General features: G+C 25.8%; 1 protein-coding gene across 1 annotated transcript; it reads left to right on the forward strand.

Annotated features, from left to right (window-relative positions):
* The first annotated feature begins 11,323 nt into the window (after positions 1–11,323).
* LOC124925514 (ERBB-3 BINDING PROTEIN 1-like) lies at positions 11,324–14,336 on the forward strand. Its single transcript, XM_047465536.1, has 10 exons — positions 11,324–11,445; positions 11,534–11,650; positions 11,880–11,964; positions 12,041–12,190; positions 12,279–12,432; positions 12,823–13,038; positions 13,288–13,424; positions 13,521–13,612; positions 13,779–13,958; positions 14,040–14,336. The coding sequence occupies exons 2-10, from the start codon at positions 11,560–11,562 to the stop codon at positions 14,126–14,128; spliced, it is 1,194 nt and encodes a 397-aa protein (XP_047321492.1). The 5' UTR covers positions 11,324–11,445; positions 11,534–11,559; the 3' UTR covers positions 14,129–14,336.
* Positions 14,337–25,822: the final 11,486 nt, after the last annotated feature.

The following is a 25,822-nucleotide window of genomic DNA, read 5'->3' on the forward strand; positions in this document are numbered from 1 at the left end:
GCTGGTTATCATTCCTTCGGTAATCGTTCCTTTGGTTGTCATTTCTCCGGTAATCGTTCCCTTGATAGTTGTTGCCCTAGTAATTGTTTTCCGGTTTTCGATCGTCTCTTCTTGGTTTCCTACATTCTGACCTGAAATGTTCAAAATCATCACAGTTATAACATCTTTTATTTGATTTATCAACATAATTATAATTAAAAATTTTGTTAGATGGTGGTTGGTTCTTCTTCATGAATCTCCCGAATTTCTGAGCCAGCATTGCCATCACATCTTCATTGATTTGGTCAGCGTTTTTGACTGAAACTGGAGCGGTTGATACATGGACCACCGGTTCCACCGATGTAACCAGAGCTCTGGTTACGGTTGACGTAGATGTCTCATCTTCGATCCGAGACTTGATCTCGAACTCATATGCTTTTAGATCTTCAAACACATCATGCAGCTTCATCTGCCCGAGATTGCTTGACTCCCTCATCACCATGGTCTTGATATCCCATGTGCTCGGAAGTGATCTTAATGCTTTGATAATTACCTCCCGGTTATCGTATCTTTTTCCGAGTGTTTGCAGCTCGTTGACCATGCTAGTAAACCGATTGCTGAACTCTTTCATGTTTTCTCCCGGTTTCATCCTGATGTTCTCATATTTTTGAGTAGCCACCAAGATACTTAATTTACTGAGTAAAGTTTTACTCATAAAAACAAACATTGGCTCTTATTCTAGGCTTAATTGCTCTTACAACAAATAAATAAGAATATTTTCATTTTTGAATTAGATCAACTATATTCATGACATAAATATGTTAGAATTAAACTAATTTCATTAATTAAATGGAAATGATATTTAGGTAAATAAAATTCACACTAAATTCAAATGTGAATTAATGGTGAAATTTAATCCAAATAAAATTTACACCAAATTCAAATTTGAGTTATTTGTAAAATTTAATCCAAATGAAATTCATATCAAATTCAAATGTGAATTAAGGTGAAATTAATTCAAATGAAATTCACACCAAATTCAATGTGAATTAAGGTAAAATTTAATCCAAACAAAAATGAATTGGTTAATTGTTACAATTAATATTAATGTCTTGAATGAGGTAATTAACAAATGTTGTTATTTGTAATTGTAACTACAAAATACTTATTTTTGGATGTAACTTGCAAGGATAATGAAAAGACAAGCAAGGATAACTATTGATGGATGAATTAGTGGACGTTGGATTAAAAAATTGATTAACGGTTTTAGAGTTTAATTTTCAACTATAAATATCATTTCACGTTGTATTTCTCTCTACACATGATCTTATCATTTCTAACTCTATAATTCTAAAAATCTTTCCTTATCTTTGTGAGTGTTCTTCGAGTTTCTTGACTCAACCAATTCTGTGCAAAACCCGGTGATTGTGATTCAAGTACTTTTGTCTAGTTCGTTGTTGTAGTGGTTTTTTGTGCTAAATCATTACAGATTTCGTTGTACCCTAGAAAATAGTCACCGACAAAACTCTCCAACACAAATGGAAGGCGATGAAACTTTTTTAAGGGAACTGTGATTTCATGGGTTTCGAAGCAAATAAGAAGACTTTTCTTCATCTCATTAAATAATCTATTATATATGTTATGTTATCATTGAATTGTATTAATATAATATTTACGTGTAATTGTTACGAGATAAGATTACCAACAATATATATGCTCTTTTAAATTCGGTTGTAGTCTATTTATGTATACCTAATAACGGTACTGAGAATATAAACCGTTGAAACTAATCAATTCACTAATGTAACTAATTTTCGGTTTTAATTTAATAATCACAACTAAAGACATTTTATAAAATAATTAAGATATGATAACAAAATTGATGATAGAAGAGAAAAAAAAATGACACAAAACATTAAAAATTTGAACAAAAATATGTTTCCCAACAAATTATGAGTGTGTAAATTCTCAAGAAGAGCGATGAGATCCACGACCAACTCCACCTACTTTTCAGAACAAATCTTAAAAATCGTCATTATAATAGCATCATGAGTAATACACATCGGACTACTACGATTCAATATTGAATGTACAATGATTTCTTTTCAATCAGACCATACGCATCAAAAAATAATTGGGATTGTTACCCAAAATTAAGATATGTCTTATCAGTCGCCTAAGTTCAAACTTTCAGCAACTACTTAAAAACACGGGCATCATTTAATTATTTTCAATCAATACTCCACAAGAATTTCATATATGAACCATCACTACCGACAATACTAAAGGTGAGACGTCGATTCACCTCCAGACACTATAACAACTAGTCATAATATAATATTATTTTTTCATTCACGCGTCATGTAAAGAATTTCATTATTATTCATAATGCTCCACCGAAATAACGAAATTTTTGATCGGATATATTTTATACTCTCAATACAAATCATAAGAAACAACTTATAAACAAATAAATGTGACAATGTCAAATAGGAAAAATATCAATGTCTTGACCTGGCATATGGACACAAATTTATGACATCAACCAAAGACATTGTTCCATAAAAAATAAAAATAAAAAGCATATAACAAGGCTTATAGGAGAAATTATAGATATTGCAGTCGAGAGCATCACTTAAAGCTTGTTTGGTCTTATTTTTTTTTGGATTTTGTCTAAGAAAACTTTGTAAAATAATTTTTTTGGACAAAAATACTCATTCGCGTCACGCGATGCATGAATCGCGTGACGCGAAAAGATGACCCGATAATATTTGAAAAAAATACCTTGTGTGACGCGATAATATTTGCAAAAATGACGTCGTGTGCAAATATTATCAGATCATCCTTTTGCCACGCAACCGAATAAATATTTTCATTTTTAAACAAACCGAAAAGGTCATTTTTATTCATTGTCAAATTTGTCCCCACCTTTGCCTTATCTAAAGAACTTTTCATATTATTTATATTATTATTTTTCCTTTGTCCCTTTCTTTCAATATCATTAATTCGGGTCAATATAATTAATTCCGATTGGGTTGGTTTGATGACACGTTCATGCAATGATAAATAAGCTCGTGCATGGAGCATATAAAAATATAATTTATTAAGTTTTTCAATTTTATATAAAATAGGTAGACTTTAATTTTTTAGTTCATTTTGCACATATTCCATTGCATATATATTATATATGGTTCAAAAAGAGAATAATATGTCTTGTTCAGGAGGTGTTACATGCCCAGATAGAATATTATATTGGTATAATCCCCCAAAACCCCATCCCAGTACTTTATGACCAATATCCTTATAAACGTTTAATTTATCTTCTTTTTTTATAATTTTGCATATGGGTGAATTTTAAATATGAGTTCAAATAAATAATTGTTATGCAAGTGTTTCTTAATGGAGTGGATTCAGGCCGGCCCTGGGATAAGCTCGGCAAGCCCTCGGGTTAGGGCAACCCACTCCCAAGGGCAGCCCATTTGTTAAAAATATCAAAATATTCAGTTATATTTATTGTAAATTTAAACATAAAATGGTTGTAACTTGGTGGTTCAATGTGAGTTGTTATGGGTTCAAAACTCACCATAATTTATTTATTTTTTAACAATTTTTAAAACTAGACTTAGGGCAACCAAAAGTATATCGAACTTTTTCTACCGAGGCTAGGGGAGCCCAAACCTCGGGACCGGCTCTGGGTGGATTGATGGTGTTATACTGCTATCCTGCCCTTGACTTTGTCACTTGACATGAATAATTAAACATACATTTTAAAAATTAAACATGAAAAAACTTAGAATAACCTCATTAAATATTTTATTTCTTTTTGTCATTTTTTTAATAAACATGATTTCATTTAAACATAAACACCAAATCCAATAATATAAAGTGCTTAAGTGACAAATGTTTTATAGATTAAAAGTCTTAAGATTCTATCCATACTAAAAATACTATAACTTAAAAAGCATCATATTAGGCTACTAACCACCAGAGAATAAATCTGGGTTACAAAACAAACAAAATTTGTTTTTTTGTAAGATTATAAAATGAAACATTTAAAGAAAAGGAAATATAGAATATATAGCATATGATTCAACAAATGACATGGATCAAATTATTTTTCGTATCCATTAATTAATAATGCATGTATAATTTTAATTTTTGTCAAAAAGTTCGGGATAAATACATTGACAATAATTGGGTTATATTCTTCCAGCTAAATTATTTTGTGTTGTTATGCAATAAAATGGTTGTCATTTATTTGTGAAAGAGTTGTGATTTTCCTTTCCCAATCAAGATGGTAATATATTAGATTGTGGAATTATTTTACCTATTAACCATAAAAGTTAGAAAAAATTTTAACTATGCTGGCAATGCTGCAAACAAATCCAATCAAGATTTTTAATACTGGGATATATATATATATATATATATATATATATATATATTTATTGGGGACTAATGGGAGATCGGGGTCGATTTTTTGTTTTTCTTTTTAATTTTTTTTTTCACTGGATCAGATTAAATGATTAAGCTTTAATTAATTTATTCTGGAATATATATATGGGACTAATGGAGAGATTGGGTCCATTTTTTGATTTTCTTTTCAATTTTTTTTCCCTGACCAGATTAAACAATTGAGCCTTAATTGTTTTGTTCTGTACGATTAAGTTAACAATTGGACTTTGTCGGATATTTAAAATGTTGGGTTCCACTCCATTTTTGATGTGCTAACTATTTAATTAGACGCATAATTTTTCGTTCTGACGGACTCGAATTCAGGATCTCGTAAAAGCATATTCACGTCTGATTGTCGCTAGACTAGAAAAACGGATTTCGCCTACACTGTTCAATAATACTATTATTAATAATATTTTTTTTTTATAAAAAACTTGGGTTTGGCTTCCAAGATTAAATCTCCAAATGACAACCCTAAATCAACTGCCCAAAAATTCTAAGTTCATCACTTCATCCTACCATAAAGGCATTATTTTAATTTTTAGTGATTAAAATTTAAATTATTTATTCATTTACATGATGATCCAAGAAATTTTACTATAAGAGAAATCTTATACTTAATTTAGGGTTTTTATTGAATCATAGTGGTTGTGGGCCTTGTGGCTGTAGTTGTAGTATGAACTTGACTTTTTCTCCTTTTTATTTTTAAGAAATTATATATATTTATGATTTTGGGCCTTTATAAAACAAGTCCAGCCCATTGGAAATCAAGTCAAGGCCATTTAGAACCAAAGAAAGATATAATAACACTGAGCCCTTCTCTTTCCGGTCTACCTCGGAATAAAAAAAAGAACCGGACCAATTATGCTATTGGTCTGAATTGACTAACTTCTCCTTAATTTTGAGACTTCTAAACCTTAATCTAATATGAAGGTTCCTACATTTAACTTTTTGATAGTGAGTTTGTTGAAAATTCTGAAGCTATAAGTAAAAGCTTTTTTTTTCCTTTTTTCTCCCAATAATTTTTCTTTCTACAAATCTTCTTAATTCTTAAGTTGTTGTCAACCAACGACTTCTCGTCATCAACCACAGTGTATTGGCATCTTATTTGCTGAGAACAAAAAAAAATGTATTTTTATTTTTTTCATTTCTATAAGTGTTGTCGGGCCAAAAAATGAAATGAGTTTTCACAACAAATGTCAACACCTTACCAACTGAAATTTTAATAAAAAAAATATTAATAATAGTATTATTAAACAGTTAGAGGAAATGAAATAAGCGAGCTAAGAAAATTTTAAATACACATTTTCCTCCTACTCATTGTTTCACAATACATGTTTTGATACACAACCAACAACAAATCAATAAAGGGAAAATATGTTTTGATACAAATGATTGAAAAATGACACAAATAACACTAATTTAGATAGGCAGTAACATGGTAAATAATTAATACAAGACATAACAAAAACTCGACCAACCATACCTACACCTTTGTAAAGTCATATATTTTATAGATATTTGAAGAGTCTTCTATTTTATAAATATTACCTGAAATAATATTGGTTCAAATAATATAAAGTTATAATGTCTCTATTTACATAAGTATATTAAAAACATAAAAGGATATTTACTACTATTCTTATAAATATCATTAAAGGCTTAATTTTGTTACAATATAAATTCTAATAAACTACCAATCATAAAATCCCAAAACTATACATCATCTAGGTCTTTCAAGTGTTGTTGGCATTTTGTTGCAGTGTTACTCATATTCATTGGATTGGATTATGTTAGGAATCAACTGTGCATGTTGGAAAAATGTGGATTGACATGGTTAGACATGCGGATCTTGGACAATGAGATTATATCATTGTTATTTTTAGTAAATAATTTGGTTGGAAATAAATTATAAAACCCTCAACAATCTCAATCATCCGTTTCGAATATTTCACAATACTATCATCTTGACATTATACGAAGTTCGGCATGTGAAACCAACATATTGAATCAAGGATTTCATTGCCGTTTCAGATGATCGTCACACACAATAATTTTTATTTATTTGTTTGATTTCTCTACCCTATTAGTATTTTTTACCATTCGGTTTGAACGACTACTCATTTCATAATATTATTATATGAATAATTAAAAATAATAATAATAATAGAGTTTTATAGAGACTCAAATTTTACCCTCAAATTTATAATTCTTATAATCTCAAACTAGCAAATTATTTTTTTTTAAAATATTTATGTACAGGTTCATTACACATGATTAAAATTAATAATTAATTTGAAAATTTAGAACTTTATAAATTAAATAAAGTTTATAGAATTATTTATTTCTGTTTATTTTCTCGATTTAAAAAAGGACAGAATTGTAAAAACAAATGACGGCTTAACCATGAATCCAGCTTTAAGCCTAGTCGAGTTGAGTCGCAGTCGATCCAACCAAGTGGACATCAAGACGCCGCAGTCTAAAAGTCGTAAAAAACGACATTGTTTAAAATGTCCCATTTAGTGAATAACAAAAAGGCTGAAAAATGGCTTTTCAAAACCGTTTGACCCCAATTTGAATTTCTTTGATCCAACGAGCATGTATAAAAACTTCTGAAAAGAGTTACTCCTTAGACGGTTGTGATTAGTTTTCCAAAGGTTCCAACCGTAAAGATCAACAGGATTTTCTTAATTTGCTCTTAGAACATTCTAGACTAATTGGGGAAAAATGAAAATTAATCTTCTTAACTTAAATCTAATAAGTTATCAGATTTTTGTTTTTGAGAAGTTATGAATAGAAGCTTTAAATCTTTTTTATATACATTGTGTATTGATTCTATAACATTCAAATTATTTACAAATTTGAATTTCTAAGAATTATTTGAAATGGTGAATTCTTTCCTATTCTATTCTTAATATATGTTGTTTTTAATTGATCATTACATCATTTAATCATGTAGAATGATTCTAGAATAGTTGGAAGCATTCCAATGTCTTAATTTAATTTTGTGATTTTAATTTGCTTTAATAATTTTTGTTTTACAAATGAACATAGTTAGATTATGGGCTTTTGGCATGACATGATGTTATTTAATTAGGCTCTATTGATTGATATTTAGACACTTAAGTCAGTCTCTTTTAAAAACAAAATATCAACTAAAAGAGTTAAGAAATAATTTTAAATTTTGAAAAATAAAATTTAGATGAAGTTTGATAATCGATTTTTGGATCAATCTAAATGATTTGAAATTTGGTCTATGAGTAGATCTCATGTTTGTCTATAGAATTGCATTTCTGGCGATTTTCCTAATTCAAAGTTAAGAAGCTATTTTTGCAGGTCAAAAATTCGGTAGAAAAATGTTAATTGAAAATTATTTTAACACTTTTGTTATTTTGGACTAGATGAAAGGCTTGCAAAAACGGTAAAAAATAGTTTTCAACAATATTTAATACTTTTGGTTTGTTTTCTAATTAACTTTAAATTATGATTTTTAACTGATTAATAATCCAAATTATATGAAATAAGTTTGTATACAAAATTTTATTAGACAATTTTACAAATTCACAACCTAAGATATATATAGTTATAGGACTAGGAATATAGATAAAGAATTTAAAAAATTGTCAAGAATGACTATACTATTCTAGTTTGATAAATGATACACAAAGAATAAAATATCGATGTCGAGTATAACAAAGCAATGAACTTAATTGGAATCTTTAATTTGTGTTTTTACGCAATATCATTTCTTTCTCAGTTTTTCATGGAAAAAATCCAGTGATAACTCTCCTATAAAGTTGAGAATCGAGTGACAATTCTTTTATAAGATCAGCTCCAACTTAAAAATTCATTCTCAAACTCAAAATGCAATTCAGTAAATATCACATTAAACAATAATTTATCTCTAACCCAAAAACCTAATTTTCAAACTCAAAATAATATTCTAAGAATATTCATTTTTATACCAACTTTTTAACCTTTACGATATATATATATCAATTTTACAAATTAACTCCAATAATTTTTTAAACTTATACCCATTAAAGAAAATTATGATAAAATTAGTTGTAAATCAATAATTTATACACATAAAAAAAAATTAAACATCATTGAATAAACACAATATTAATAATTTAAGTATTTTTAAGAAAGGTAATTATTGTTTTTTTTGTTATTTTTTAGTTTTTTTATCAATATTATTATAAATTTATGATATTTTAAAAATATTAATAAAATTAAATAAGATAACAATAAAAAATTAAATATATAAATAAATTATATACAAAACTAAATATAAAATTCAGTTAAATTAAAAGTTAAAATGATCAAATGAAAACTTTGAAATAAATTATATATATAAACAATTAATATCTAAATCAAAATATCTGTAAAGTTGAAGGGTTTGTTTATTATTTGGTTAGATTTTGGGTTTGAGAAATAATAACAATGCAAATATGAGTTTGTAGAAAAAATGATGTTATTTTCATTTTGGGTTTGGGTATGTAGTAGGTTCGGAGCTGAAAAGGGGTTATGGGAATAAAGTCAAAACTAGACTAAGTTTTGAACTTTAATTCTAGCAAAACTTGCATTTTACTAAACGACACGAAGAAGTCGTTTTTGAGATTGAGAATGTTTTTTAGACGTTACAAGTGTCAACTACATTGACCCAACGTATGACATTGTCCTCTCATTTAATAAAAGTATGTTGATAATCATGTATTTTTTAACTACCTTTTTAATATAAACTGTTCAAATATGTCATTCTCACTCGTTAGATGTGTGGTTCAAGAAAGACCTAGGCAATAATATTTTTTGTTAAAAAGTTTTAGTTGCATCAAACATTTCCGCCGTCATCCGATTTTGATTCTCTTCGTCCTCCTTATGACGAAAATTCATCCTTTCATGTGTCAATGGTCTTTCTTCCTCCGATCTTTCAAGGAAATAATATATCGCGAGTTCTTCTTCCATTTAGGGTTTGATTGTAAGTTACCCTTTGATAATCACACTTGTGTTGTAGGGTTTCTCATCGCTCATGGAAATTTACTAGGGATGATTATTCACTTCTAGATCACGAACTAGCATGGTTTTAATTTCAGATCAGTCAAGATGTAACCAATTTTCAGGTATCATTCTTTCTTTGTACAATTTTGCGACCCAATAAGTTGTATCATTTTTCAATTGATCCATGTAATTTGAAAAGTTGTTTTGAGCAAAGAAGTTGCGATCAAAATTGTTTCGTCTAGTTGTAAAATATGTTCATATTGTTCCCATTAGATTCTTCACTACATTTTACTATATAATAGGATTAATAGGAAGTTTAATTTCATTTCCTCTAACATAATTGTTATGAATTGCTTCTATTTTAACATAGGTGACATTTACTCCTCATTGTAGAAGTTAAAATTAAAGATGACTAGAATAGAACATTTTTTCTTCTATGATGTTTTCTCCCTTGTAGGGAGTTGAAAATGATTCACTAATATATAATAACAATTTTGTTCTAACACTCTTTTAATATACAGTATTCTTACAAAATTTCACAGCAGGTTACAATTTGGCATGGTAACAATTCATTTTTTACCTTCTTGAGTACAGAAGTATGCCATGTAAATCTTAATCTCTAGTGGAAAAAGTATGCCATGTAAATCTTAATCTCTAGTGGAAAAGGTATGCTAAAATTATTAACAAGATTTTATTGGGTATTTAAATTTTAAAGATGTGTTACAACTAAATATAATATATTAATTTATCATATTAATCAACTTCATAGATACATGACAATACAATATTGATTAAAAATATCTATGCATTTTAAGTACCTCCATCTTATTTTTTTATAACCATCAAGTAGTACATCATCTTAGAACAAAAGATGGGAGATTTTTGGGTCATGTTTGTTCCACCATGATAATAGTAATATCATCATGAAAACTATTGTTTTCCCAAGTTTCATATACTTTCAAGAAGAGCTGAAGCTAAAAGAAATGGGCAAAGGGTCTCTTTGTCTAATTTCCCTTTTGGTATAAATTCTTGAATGGAATATAAAGATCATGTCTATGTCTGAAAATGCTAAGATTCGAAATTGTATTTGGGTTCGGCCAAAAATATTAATTTATTAAAAAATATTTTTAATGTTATTAATTTATTAAAAAATATTTTTAATATTTTATTAAAATATTAACTTAGATAAAATAATGTTATCTTCAATTATATATATTAAGTAACTTAGTTTCATTTCAGATATTTCAAACATACATTATGTTAACATGATATTGTGTAGATACATTGTAAAATTGTTGAGAATTTCTTTTAAAGCATTGTTTGGAGCTTGTTTGATGTTGGGCCTCTTTCTATACATATTATTTGAATAATTTAAATAATTCATTTTTCTTTGCTATATCTCATCATCAATTTAAATTAACATTAGTTATAAAATTTAATGATACAAAAAATAAGTTATTTAAAATTGTTTAAATTATTATAATATTTATTAATTTAAATTTAATAAAATAAAATTATTTTAATTAATAAATTGATTAATTTAATAATTAAAAAAATATATATTATATAATTATTGAATGTTAAAAAAAGTTAATAAAAAAATCACAAATTTCAAGAAAATCTCATTTTAATATGTCATATAAAATCATCAAAGACCATGATTATTGTAATAATTTTTCAGAATTTGAACATTATTTTCATTAAAAAATATAAAAGTAAATATAAGTTTATAAAAAGATTAATGGGTTAAGCAATCCAAAATAAATTAAAGTTTAAGATGAATATATGAGTAAATAAAATGAAATAAAATAAATGAATTAACCTGTTTAATATAAAATAAAATAGTCCAAAAATGAATTGCAAACAAGACTTTATATTGAGTGGAACCCTAACTCTTTTTCACCGCCAACACTGTCTTCCTTATCTCGCTGCTGCCTGCTGCTGTTCTTCTCTTCTCTTCTGGGTTTACGTTTTTACTCACTTCTGTTTGCTCTGCCGATTATTTCTGAGGTTCTTTCGTTTATCTTTTTGAAGGGTTTAGCTTTGTCTGTCTTGTTTTCCACCCATTAATCTTCTTTTCTTTTTTTGTTGAAACAAGACTTTGATTTTCCTAGCTCTATCAAGATGTCTGACGATGAAAGAGAGGAGAAAGAACTGGATCTCTCTTCTCCTGAAGTTGTTACCAAGTACAAGAGCGCTGCAGAAATTGTTAACAGTAAGGCTCCGCCGCCTCTTCCTATCTATATCTAGTTATTTACACAACTGTTGTTTTTGGGTATGCTTCATTCAAATTGATTGATGAAAAGCTCTCTCATTTGTAGTGAAAAGATTTGCCTATCTTAATGTTTTCTCTTTCTAATTGTTTGTTTTAAACTGTTTTACAATTGGTTATAAAAGCTGCAACTTTCTTGTCCTCTAATCACTTAGTTTGACAAATATTGCAGAGGCTATGCAGCTAGTGTTGTCAGAATGTAAGCCAAATGTCAAAATTGTTGAAATTTGTGCTAAAGGGGATGCATTCATCAGCGAGTAAGTGCTGTCAACATGTAACTTATTATAACTCATTATACTTCTGTGAATATCCTATGATGATGTTTTCATACAGGCAAACAGGAAATATGTACAAAAATGTGAAGAAGAAGATTGAGAGAGGGGTTGCATTTCCAACTTGTATCTCTGTAAACAATACTATTTGTCATTTTTCTCCACTTGCTAGTGATGAAACGGTATTGAAAGAGGGTGATATGTTGAAGATGTAAGCTTTCCTATAATTGTTGATTTGAATGTAGTTAGTTTAATTGAAAGAAGGGTCAGATATTAAGCTGTTTTTGTTTCAATCTCAGTGATATGGGCTGTCATATCGATGGATTCATTGCTGTAGTTGCTCACACTCATGTGCTACATGATGGGCCAGTGACGGGTAGACAAGCTGATGTTATTGCTGCAGCTAATACTGCTGCTGAGGTTGCTTTGAGGCTTGTTAGGCCAGGTCGAAAGGTAAATTTATTTTTTGTTGTATATTCGTCATGTACGTTTGTTTGTTGTGGATTGTTTGTCTGTCCATTGATTCAAATGTATTTCATCCTAGTCTGTAGCTTTCACTTCCACTATTACTAATTATTGTTGGTATCATAGTTACTACTAATACTATTATACTTTGTACTAGTACTAAAATCACTACTCTTCTAAATAAGTTTTTGCACACTTAGCATGAAAAACAAAGATGAGAAGTGCTAATTGATGTTTTAGGGTATTGTCAAATACTTTTGTTTGCTTATAGTGTTCTAGTTCCTGCCTGAAATTTTGTATCTGTTTCTATAAATTATGTTCATATTATCTCAGTTGTTTAAGTTGACTGATTTGGCTCTTGTTGCTTCTTTTTTTCAGAACAAAGATGTGACAGAAGCAATTCAGAAGGTTGCAGGTGCTTATGACTGCAAAATTGTGGAGGGGGTTCTCAGTCATCAGCTGAAACAATTTGTCATTGATGGAAACAAAGTTGTTACCAGTGTCTCTAACTCTGAAATAAGAGTGGACGATGTAGAGTTTGAAGAGAATGAAGTATATGCCATTGATATTGTTGCAAGCACTGGGGAGGGCAAGGTAAGAGCTTTCGGGCTTGTTTTGAAAAAGGGTTTATTGAATAACCCCTTATCTCATCATCAATCAAACATTGTAAATCTTTTAGTTATTTAACCCAAATAATCCACTTTAAATCTCCAAAATATTGGATTATTTGGAAGAAAAGATAAACCTACATCAAACAAGCTCTCGTGTGCATTATAATAAAGACAGTTTTTATTTCTAAGTCACCCTATTCTTTACTCACCTTTTCTTTGTGAGACTTTGCAGCCAAAGTTGTTGGATGAGAAACAGACTACCATTTATAAGAGGGCTGTTGATATGAGTTATCAGTTGAAGATGAAAACCTCTAGGTTTATATTCAGCGAAATAAGCCAAAAATTTCCCATCATGCCTTTTACTGCAAGGTAATTATAATATATATATAATTTAACTTGATTTATGGTAGATAAAACTTTTGTTTGTCTTTAGCTTGCTAATTTGCTAAAATTTACATCATCAAGGGCCTTGGAAGAAAAGCGTGCTCGTTTGGGACTTGTAGAATGTGTAAATCATGATCTCTTGCAACCTTATCCCGTTCTTCATGAGAAACCTGGTAATAATCTTTTCCAGAGTATTTCATCATTTTTCTGAAACCATTTATAAATATCTCATGGCATGTTAAATGTAAGGAATCTTATATTTGCTTCCTTTGGTATGTATATATACCAATTATTTCCTAGATCATGATCTGAATGAATTATGTTTTTGAAAATTTGCAGGTGATTTTGTTGCCCACATAAAATTCACAGTTCTTCTTATGCCTAATGGGTCTGATAGAGTGACATCCCGTCCTATACAAGAGCTACAACCTACTAAAACAATAGATGACCCTGAAATCAAAGCCTGGCTAGCTTTGGCCACAAAGACTAAGAAGAAAGGTGGTGGGAAAAAGAAGAAAGGTATAAACAGTTTTTATTTTTAAATTTTTTTTTTTAACAATGAATGACTTTTTCAACTCTGGGTATTTTTCTTTTCAACAGGAAAGAAAGGTGGTAACATAGCTGAGGAATTGGCAGAAGCTGAGCCAATGGATGCAGCACCATCCAATGGCTCTCAGTCTGTAGAATGAATTAATGAATTCTCTTTAGAGAAGACAAGCTGTTTCAGACTCTTCAAATTTTGTTAACTTTCTTACCTATCCATCCATCCCTAAACTGTTATTTCAGTGTATACAACTCATTTTCTCTGGGTTTTTTTCTCTTTAAGTTATATATTGAATTTGAATTTTGGCATAAAGTTTCTTATTTTCTTTATATGTTGGTTGAAGATATTTAGCAGCCTATATGGAAATTTTATTTTGTCACAATCACATTTTGAAAAATTCCAAAGTTCACTTTTTTAACAGTTTTTGTTTGTTTGTTTGTTAAGTATAAAAAATTTGTTGTTCATGATCTAAATAAATTTCTTTAATTATCAACTTATAGGGTAAATCTTGTAATTTTATTTTATATGCAACAGATTTAGGATAGTGTAATTTTTTGTTTAATTGGTATAATTATTTTTTATATTATTGAGATTTTCACAGCTTTTCTGCTTCTGAATTATCTACATGATTAGTTCTTTTTTTGTGATGATTAATGTTCCTTGATGGGCTTTTCCATCTTTGTTTAAATATATAGATTAAACTAGTGTTTTTTTATTTTATTTTTTGACTCGGGTTTATATTTGTTTTGGGCTAGTCTTAGGTATGAATTTTATATTAGTTAGTATTGATTGATAATATATAATATTAAGAATGAGTGAATATTTTTGTTTTATTTTTGAATTCAAATGTTTTACTTATATTTATGAACTGAGTTCTATAGGAAGAGTTTTAGCCTTGTAATAAAAAACAATTAGAGGCATTTAAGATGGAAAAGAAAAACCCAAATAGAAGAGAAAAAACAATACAAATTAAAAAAATAAAATTCTCTTTATTTATTTTGGGTCAAAATTGTGTTATATTAATTTTCAGAAAATAAGCACCAAATAGTTGGTAAAAAAAAGACCCAACAAAACTGGCACGTCAAAATCTTGACCAAACATGGTTTAACAAAAAAGACTCCTAAACTTGCTGATAACATTTATTCCAGAGAAAAAACAAAATAATTATTGTTCTTAGTTTTAAAGAACGGATAATTATTTTTGATAAAAAGATTTAAAAAATATTGATATATAAATAAACAAAATAAATAATAAAAATTTAAAATATAGGGTATCTTAATATTTTGGTTAATTAAATGAGTGATGTGATCTGGGACAGATCTATTTAGGGGCTCGGGTGGGCTTCAGCCTAACCCGAAAAAAAAAATCGATTCAAATACGACATTACCCATAATTTTTTTAAACATTTCAATAAAATTCAATATTTTATTTATTTAATTATTAAAAAATTATGAAACTTAAAATTTTTTATTTGTTTTATCTAAAAAATTTTAGTTATTTATTTAAGTTTATTTTAATTTTTTTTAAGCCCATCCTACTACCGAATCCTGAGCCCGTCCTTGAATGTGATTGTTGAAAAATGAATGATTAGAAATTAATTTTGTTTGGATTATTTTAAAAACCCAAAGAGAACGAGGTCTAAGAGCTTGTTTGATGTTGGGATAATAGGGATATTTATTGGATTTTTTTAAAATAAATTATTTTTTGACAAAATGAATTTTTTATTTAGTTTTATAAATTTATTTCAATTATTAAAATGGCTTTTTTTCTATATTTAAAATTTAATTTTATAAAATATTTTAATTGAAAAGATAAAAAAAATACAATATCAAGGTCTTTCGGTTATTAAAAAACTGGTTATTTAAAATAATAATAATAATAATAATTTGGGTTGATTTTAAGAGAGTGAGAATTATTTTTATTAAAATAATTTACATAATATTAATAATATAATGATAAAATAAAAATAATAATTTAAAATTTATAATATTTATAATATTTTAATTAATAAATTTAATAATTTAATAAATAATTTAAATTAAAAATAAAAGTTTATTATTCTGGTCCAAATGAACCTATAAAAACTTAAACATTAATGGTTGATTTTTTAAGAGAGGAGAATTATTTATAGTAAAAAATTAAAAAAGTATTTATATATAATAATAAAATAACAATAATAATTTAAATAAATAATACTTTTAATATTTTAATTAATAAATAATAAAAATTAAAATAATATTATTTTTTTGGTCCCAAATGAACCTAGACATATCTAACTAAAATATGTCAAAAAAAGAAAGTTGTGAATCTCTCATTCAAAATTTAGAGATTAGATGGGCCTTCATTCAAATTCATACATCCTTATTTGTATTTATTCAATTATTAAAAGCCTGTTTGAATTTATTTATTTTTACTTGTTTTTATCTAAAATCCAATCATCACTACATATATCTTATCACATTTTTATCTATAAAATACTCAAACTATCCTATTTAATTATTTTCTCATTCATTCAAGATATATAAATATAAATTTGTTAAAAATATTTTTTTTGTCCTTCAACAATAATAAAACTATTTTTTTTTTTTTGAAAATTTAATTAAATTAGGTTTTTTAGGAAAAAAACAGTTAAATCCAAAAAAAAATCCAAAGATCAAAACAAGCCCTAATTGTTATTTATTTATTCAATATCATTACAATAAATTACAATACATTACCATAGTCTTCAAACATTTTTATAATTTAATCAAAGGAACATTTTGCTTGAGAATAGATATAGTTCAATTTAAATTTCTCAAAGCTCAATTATTTAATTAACATTGTTTTATATAACCCAAACCTCTTTACTTTAATTTTAACGAAAAATCAACCCACTTTGAATATAGAATTATAAACAAGGTTTTTAAAGTATTTATTTATTTATTATGATCGGATATAGAAAGTCTATAATAGAAACCGAAATATACTGCAGTAAATCACTTAATGAATCTAAATCTTTATCAATTTGCACCATTATTTGTATTTAAATGTGGACAAACGGCCATATATACTGTGAATATATTGTATTAATATTGTATTAATTGAATTGATATTTATTTAAGGGAATATATAATTTAATAAATAAATTATGATTTAGTAATTGAAAGAATATATAATATAATGAATGATGATTATGGATTAAATTCATATCTGAATAATAAATAAATTTGAATTAATAAACCCGATAATAAAATATCTTTAATTTAATTATTATTATAAAATTGAAACATAAAAGAGATTAATGAGAGAATTAACTGCATCAATGGATGAGAGAAAATGAGAAAGAAATACATAAAATATTTAACTTAATAAGAAGACCCTTCAAACAATTTTTTTATTTTTAAATTTTAAACTAATGATAAATTAAATATAACTTATTTAAATATAGAGACTAATCTAATTTAGATATTTAACAATCTCATTTAAATGTATAAATTAATAAAATTTCTTAAATATATGTATTATTAAAACTTGACTTATTTAGATGTAAAAATAATTATATTTGTAACTATGTTAATTATTTTTACAAATAATTATTGATTAAAACTTATGTAAAAAAAACACAATTTTTTAAGCTTTCTATCTCCTCCTCTATCACGTTTTCTAAAATTTATGTAGAAAAAAAAAATATTCCTAAAATCTGAATATCTTGTTAAAGTGTGTATAAGAAGATCTACATTAAAAAAAAATATTTTGTAAGATTAAAATAAAAACTTATTTATCCCAACCAAGAATTGTTTAGTAGATATTTTCACCCATAAAGATTTTGTTATGAGTGGAGCTATTTATAATAGTATTATCACTCTCCTTTTTTTAAATTTATTTATTGACAAATTACATTTTGTTATCCTGTACACCAATATATATTATTAATTATTTATTAGGTTTAAAATGACATTTGTTTTGTTCACCCTTAAATCAACATTTTGTGATGGACTTTAGGGTTAGGGTTAATGGAGGTTTATGCCCACTAAAAAACAATTATGTTAAAAGGTATATTTTTTAATATTTTATAATTTAATTCATTATTTATTTCACTAATTCTAAACACATATCAAATTCACGTTAATTCATCATTTTATTTTATTTTTTATAAGTCTACCTCAAAATTATTTAAAGCAAACACAATTTTAATTCTTAAATTTGTCTTAATTCTTAGTTTCTTATTCCCAATAATCTTATAATTAGGCTTTGTTCTAATTAGAGTTATTTGAATAACTTAGATAGAGAAAAAATAATAATGGTCGATAATTTTAAAGAGGTAATAATATTTTTTTGTAAAATTATTTAAATGATATTGATATATATATATATATATATATATATAAATAAAATAAAAGATAATAATTTAAAATAAAAAGTATTTTAGCATTTTAATTAATAAAATTAGTGATGCTATTGGTGATTAGTGATTAAATAGAAAATTAATTTTGTATAAGTTAAATAAAAAACCTTGGCCGAACAAGCAAAGTGAGTTGTGATTTATTTTTTTCAGAAAATGTTGTTTTAAGTATTTATTTTATTCAAATGTTTAAAATTTGAACAATAATATTTATAATATATAAACGTTTAGTTTATCATTTATTTTTTCTGAAAAAGTATAGCATATCTTCCTAATTCCTATAGATCATTACAAGTTTTTTTATCTTATTTATTTGGATAAAATTCTAAATATTTGATAATTTACACTAACAAAATTATTTGAAAATAAGTTAGTCTTAGAGATGGTTTGAAGTGAGATTAATTTTGTCTTTTTAACTATACTTTTATCCCATCATTTTTTTTTGTTCAAATGTATTATCATCAAGATAATAATATAGACAATAAAACAAACCAGCACTCCAAATAAGTAATTTCAAATGAAAAGAAAAACCTAATAAGAAATAGAAACATTATTTTACACTAGGTTAAATAAATTAATTAAATTCTACTATTCAGAAGCAATCAACATCTCTATCTAATATCATCAACAAGATAACTTTAAAAAAAAAAATCACTGTTAGGTAAGAATTTTTAACCTAAGTTTGCAATGTATTTTATATCATTCTCAAAAAAAAAAAAAAAACAGTATTTGCATAAAAACGTGAACAACTAACACTTGTTAAATTTTCATCTTTTATATGTCTATTTATTGATGTCGAAAAAAATAAATACTTAAATATACTATTTTCTTACTGTATTAATAAGACGAGGCATGAACATATTTTTAATATTTATCATAATAAATCACACCGTTTATGAAAAATAAAACATAATAAAAATGAAGTAAACAAATAACTAAATTAACTATCTTACTTTAGATAAAATTTAAATATAAGTGCTTATTTAACCAAATTAACTATGGGCTAGTTTGATTCAGCTTATTCAGCTTATTCTCAGGTACGTTTGATATGATTTTAGTTTATTTAAGCGTTAAGCTTAGATATGTTTGCTTCAGCTTATACGTTCAACTAGTTTATTTTTTTATATTTATAATATTATTTAATAATTAATATTATATATATAATGTTATATATATTTATTAATTTAATTTTAAATATTAATAGATGATTTAAATTAAAAAATAATATATATTTCAAAATAAATTATATTAATTTTTATAAGTTTTTTTTAATATATAATTTTAAATATTAATAAATGACTTAAATTAAAAAAATAATATATTCTAAAATAAATGATATGAATAAAAAAATAATCTTTATCATTCATATTATCATTCATTTCAATTATAATTAGATATTTTTATATAATTAAGGCTAGTTTAGTTTCTAAAATTATAATTATAAATAAAAAAAATCATAATATATTTATATTTTATATTTTGCTTAATTATTTTATATATTAAGATACATATATTATAAATAATAAATAAAAATATATTTAAATGTATGTTTTTTTATTATAATAATTTTATATAAATATATAAAAATATTATAAATATGTGGAAGAAATGAGAGAAAATGAATAAAATGAGTAGAGGGAGATTAAATTGATAAGAGATAATGAATAAAATGATTAGAAATGAATGAAATAAATGACAGAGAATGAATAAAAAAACATTTAAAATTGATGAGTGAGAAAAACGCTAAGATTATAATTTTAAAACTGAGATTATAATTTTAAACGCTGCTGAGGAGGGAGGTAGAAAGAAATTTGAGTTTAAACGCAAAAATGTGTTTTTGATTATAATTTTTTGCGTAAGCTTATTACGCAAAGTTACTGTAGCAGCTTATTACGCAGACGTCAATAAACTGTTTATAAACGCTAAATCAAACATGCCCTATATTTTTTTATATCAAAATTTTTTAAATTAATTCATGAACAATATTTTTTAAATAACCCACATCAAATAACAAGTTGTTATTCAAATAACCCAAAACCAAAATCAAAAGCCTTATATCTTGGCTTTAATTAAATTTATGATCATTCATTTAATTCCTCCTCTTTATGGATCTAGATCTACCTTAGACGATCATATGCTACCTTCTGTTCTTCCCTTCCTTCCTTGTTTATAGAGTTAATGAGAATTCAGTCATTGTGACTTGTGAGCCATTTCTAGTTCGGCCTAGGCCTAGCTAGGTGCCCTAGCTATAGCACTTATGAAGGACAGTAATTGCATGCAAGGCATGGCATGATGATTACATATATATACCCGCCAATTAAAATAAAATGACCCACTAGAAAGGGCATGATCATTAATTTTCCTCTTTACCGATTTGTGCGCCCAATAAGGCACGATCTCTGATTGACATATATGCCCGCCAATCAAAATGACCAAGAAATGAAGGATCTATATTAATGGTGTTTAAAAATGACCTGCTAGAAGGGTAATTATTTGACTAACTAATGCCTTCTTCAAAATTCAGTTATTTATTAAACTTTCAAATAATTTTGTTGGTTAAATATTCAAGGTTATTTGAGTAAATAATTTAAAATATAATATTTAATATTTTAATAAATAATTTGAATAATTATAAATATATATATATATATATGAGACAGTTAAATATTTAATGTATCTGATAAGGGGATCGAGTGAAAGTTCAAAATTACGTACCAAGATCAGCAATATATTCTGTGGTTCTTGAATCATATATATGGTTCCATGTTTGATTAAAGGTGGCTGTATGAGTCGATCGTCTATATTGTTGGTGGTGTATTTTTCCTTACGATGATAATATATAATCAACGATATAGTCACCATTCTGATTATATATTTGATATACACCATTAATTTAATATGCTCTTGAATTTTCGTTGTATGTCACAATAAAAGTTGGAAACTAACCTTAATTTTGTATCACCTTCACAGTCCCTCCAATAGGAGTAGGCCATGTTAACATACCTTGGATGATCCAATTAGATGTAACTAATATTAGATAAAAAGTCATTAAAAAAAATATGATTTTTGATAAAATATTTAGATACTAACAAAAATAATTGATCAACTTTTTCTTATAAACTAACATGATTGTTAAAAATCAAAAATTTTGATTTTTAACGCAACAAATAAGCTCTCATGCTTATGTAAAAGGTCTTGTTCGGTTGGGGTTATTTAAATAATTCAATCCACTCAAACATCTTTTCACTCTCTCTCTCATCAATCACATCACTCAATTCATTACCCAAAATACTAAAATACCTTTTATTTGAAATTACTATTTATTATTTTATTATTATATATCAATACCCTTTAAGTAATTTTACCAAAAATATTCTCATCTCCTCAAAATCATCACCAATCATTACTCATTTCCCCCCTTTAGGTTATTACAATAACCCTAATCCAAACAAGACCTAAGTAGTGTTTTTCGAGGTTGTTTCCATTTGAGAGTAGGGATGAAAATAGGGCGGGGAATGCATTTACCATCCCTGTTTCGTTTTAATTTCGGAGATTTTTTTAATACCATCCCCGTCCCGTTCGGTTTTTTTCGGTTTCGGAGAATCTCGCAGTGCACCATTAATTTTTTTTTATAAAATAAATAAATAAAAATTATATAAACGAATTTTTTAATATAATATATTAAAATTTTATATTATTATAAAGAAATAAGATTACTACTCTTATAAAATATAGTAAATACATAAATATATTGGTGATTTAATATATTTATAAATTTTGTTTATGGTGTTCGGGGCAGAATTGGGGCGGGTCGGGGTGGGGGACACAAATATCATCCCCGCCCCATTCCCGTTCAATTTCGGGGGAAAACCGTCCTAAACGGGACAATTCGGTTCGATTTTTATGGGACGGTTTCAAATTGCCATCCCTATTTGAGAGGTTATGAATCGTTGCTCTCCCAGTTGCTAATGGGAGAGAAGAAGATCAGTAATATTTGCTTATTCTTGTGGTGATAGGGAATACCGTAGACCTTCAATTTTAAAACCCACGGATTTAAAATCGTAGTTGGTTTACTTCTTTACCATTTGAGTTCCTCACTAAGCATAATGCACAAAACAAGAAGTTTTCAAGGATTTTTTAAAATTCTGAAAATAAATATGAGATTGTATTATTTTTCTGAATTACCACCATAACAGTAAAAAAAATATTATTGTATTTAAAAGGAAAACGTTAAAGTTATAAACAAAACAAAAATAAATAATATTTATAAATAATTTATATTCAATCAATAAAAACAAATAAAATATTATAAATAAATTAAAATAAATAAGAATATCAAATATTTAAAACTTTAAATTATTTGATTGCTCTACAACATTATAGCTAGATTGCTCTATCTTTGCAATCAAACACAATATTTATATGGTTAGAGCTAATTTCAAATCCACCAAGTATGAAAAGTTTCTAATATCTTAAATATCACGAGTTTGATTTAATTTAAAACGATTTAAGTTGAAGTAAATATTATTATTATATAATGTTTCAATTTTATTTTTAAACAATAAAAATAATTTGGTTTTGGTTATTTAAATAACTAGACATTATTAAATGAATGGGGATGATTTTGAATAAGTGCATGTTTTTAGTTTAAAAATAAAATATATTAAAAATTATTAATATATAATAATAAAATATATATTTATTTAAATAAAAAATATTTTAATTAATGAATTAATTGATATAATTGATAAAAGATTAGATTAAATAATTGATTTATAATGTATATTCAAGTAACTCTAAAAGTAGGATCCAAACAAGACTTAGTCTCTCCATGATGATTTTGTTGAGAATCCAATGAATCATAAAAAAAAAAAAGACATGATCAGTGAATCTAGCATGAAAAGTACAGGCCGCCAGGCATTTGCACTTGTAATTGTACAAGTGGGTGGCATTCAAAACTACTATTCTTATTATTATTATTATTATTTAGACAATAGAATTGCTTTGTCAAACCAGAGGCCAAATTTAAACAACAAGGCTGGTTTTTATCTTAAAAAAAAAATATTATTTGATAAATACTTTCAAAAAAAATAGTTTTTTTTTGGGTTTAATTATTAAAATATTTTTATATTTTAATTTTTACTATTTTATCTTATAAAAGAATTAATAAATGATAATTTTAATATTTAAATATATAAAAGAAGTGATTAAATAATTAAAATTATGAATGAAATGATAGTTAAATTTTAGAATAAAATCAAAAAAAAAAACTAAAAGAAATCACACATCAATCAAGCCCCAACAGCTGGTTTCATTTGTGCTTATTTGAAATAAATCCCATTTATTAAACAAAAACAATATGAAATTTGTATTTCATATTTAAATTTTATAAAAATAAAATAGGAATAATTTAATATTTTTATTAATAATTATATTAATTTGATTAATAAAATAACTAATAAAAAAATATTTAAAGAGAATCCAAATAACCCTACATCAATCAATTTCCAAAACCTACCCACCCAGATTCTTACTGTCAGGTCTTAATTGTATTTGACCCTAATTTTGACTCCTTCTAAAGCACTTTTCATGCATAACCGACCCAATTTAATTAATCTATTTTTTTTTTGTTAACTCGTTATGATACTAATCTAAATTATTTTAAACTTGTTTTAATACTCTCACAACTCATTTTTTTTAATCTTTGCATTACAAATAAAAAAAATAAATAGGAAAAAACCAAATGGGATCCTCTACTACCATTTGACTGTGTTTTTCGGTACCCTGCCTGCCACATATAGAGGAGTAATATCGTAATAAAAGAAAATTTTCTTTTATTACGATATTACTCCTCTATAGGTGAGAGGGTACCGAAAAACACAGTCAAATGGTAGCAAAAGATCTTCCTACAAAAAAAACAATCAATAAACAAAGAATGGTTGGAGAAGACACCAACAATCTAACATGCCTATAGTCTTTCAATTAAAATTGAAACAAACAGGGTGATTTGAAAACAAAACCAATTTCTTTAATCTCATTAAAATATGGATCCAACTAATATTATATATAGTGGGCATAAACTTGAGAATCTTAATTGACCTTATCAAACATTTTTTTTTTTACTTTTCAATAAATAATCTATCAAATAATGATTCTTCCTGTGACTTACCCAACATAAACTTAAGCCAATAATCAAGATTTAGAGCTTGTACAATAATGGATTTAAAAAAAAAATAGTTTATTTGAATAGGTATTTTTTAATAAAAAGACTTAATAACTGATCATGACCGACGAATCTAAGATTTAGAGTTGGAGTTGGAATAGCTTTCATTATATATATATAAATATATATAAATATATATATAAATATATATATATATATAAATATAAATATATATATATATATATATATATAAATATATATATATATATAAATACGTTATATTATATATGTTTACATAAGTTGAATTCTATGAGATTTTAAAAGTAAAAATAATCTAGGATAAAATTTATTTCTATATTTAAATCTCGTTAATAAGAAAATTATTATTCATTTTATTGCGAAGTCCCGTCTTCACTTTCTACACTATTGAAAATGTTCGATCAGTAGTAGTGTTAAAAATAAGTAATGTTAAGACAAGATAAATCAATTTAGTTAATGTAACATAAATTTTTGATCGTTCATTCTTGATCAATTGTTGACACAACTCAAAATGTATAAAACTTTCAAATTCTGTGCCACATCAATTTTATAATTGATACTTCAAAAGTAACGATGTGTAATTTTCTGGATAAACTTTGTTGTAATCTTTGCAAATATCGTCACTAATAAATTTATCTAATGATTTTTTTAGTATAAAAATTACTAAGTGATGCTAAAATAATATGTTCTCATTGTTGTACATTTAATCAAACATACCAAACTCTATAATAATTAGAAAAATAAATATTTAAAAATAAATAATTAGAGAATAGGAATTCCGTGCAATAAAAATTAGTGAAAATAAAATTTAGAAAATAATTAAGAGGAAAACAAATAAAAAGAAATGAAGTTATAGATGTAAATTTAAACTTTTTATTATTATAGTGCTTTCTTCCTGTCACTGCTTAAAAGAGTTTAATATATATATTGATAAAATATATATTTTATAAAAAATGCCATTTAGTATTTTTGATTTAAGTAATTGAGATGTGAGTGATAAAATAATAGCTGAAAAGATGAATTTAAAAAATAATAATAACAGAAGTAAATCTAGCTGAATGATTAATATGAAATAATCACACACAAATTTTTTAAATTGAACGAGTTAGTTAAATTTGTGATAAAATATTAAATATAATGAATTTATTAGAAAATTTAAAATTCAAAATAAGAAATTCAAAATAATATAAAACATAATCTATAACTTATTTTCTTTAATTTCACATTTGTGTTATTTTAGTTAAACGAATTTCATC

This window comes from Impatiens glandulifera, chromosome 2, assembly GCF_907164915.1.
Source record: "Impatiens glandulifera chromosome 2, dImpGla2.1, whole genome shotgun sequence".
In the NCBI taxonomy this organism is placed as follows: domain Eukaryota; kingdom Viridiplantae; phylum Streptophyta; class Magnoliopsida; order Ericales; family Balsaminaceae; genus Impatiens; species Impatiens glandulifera.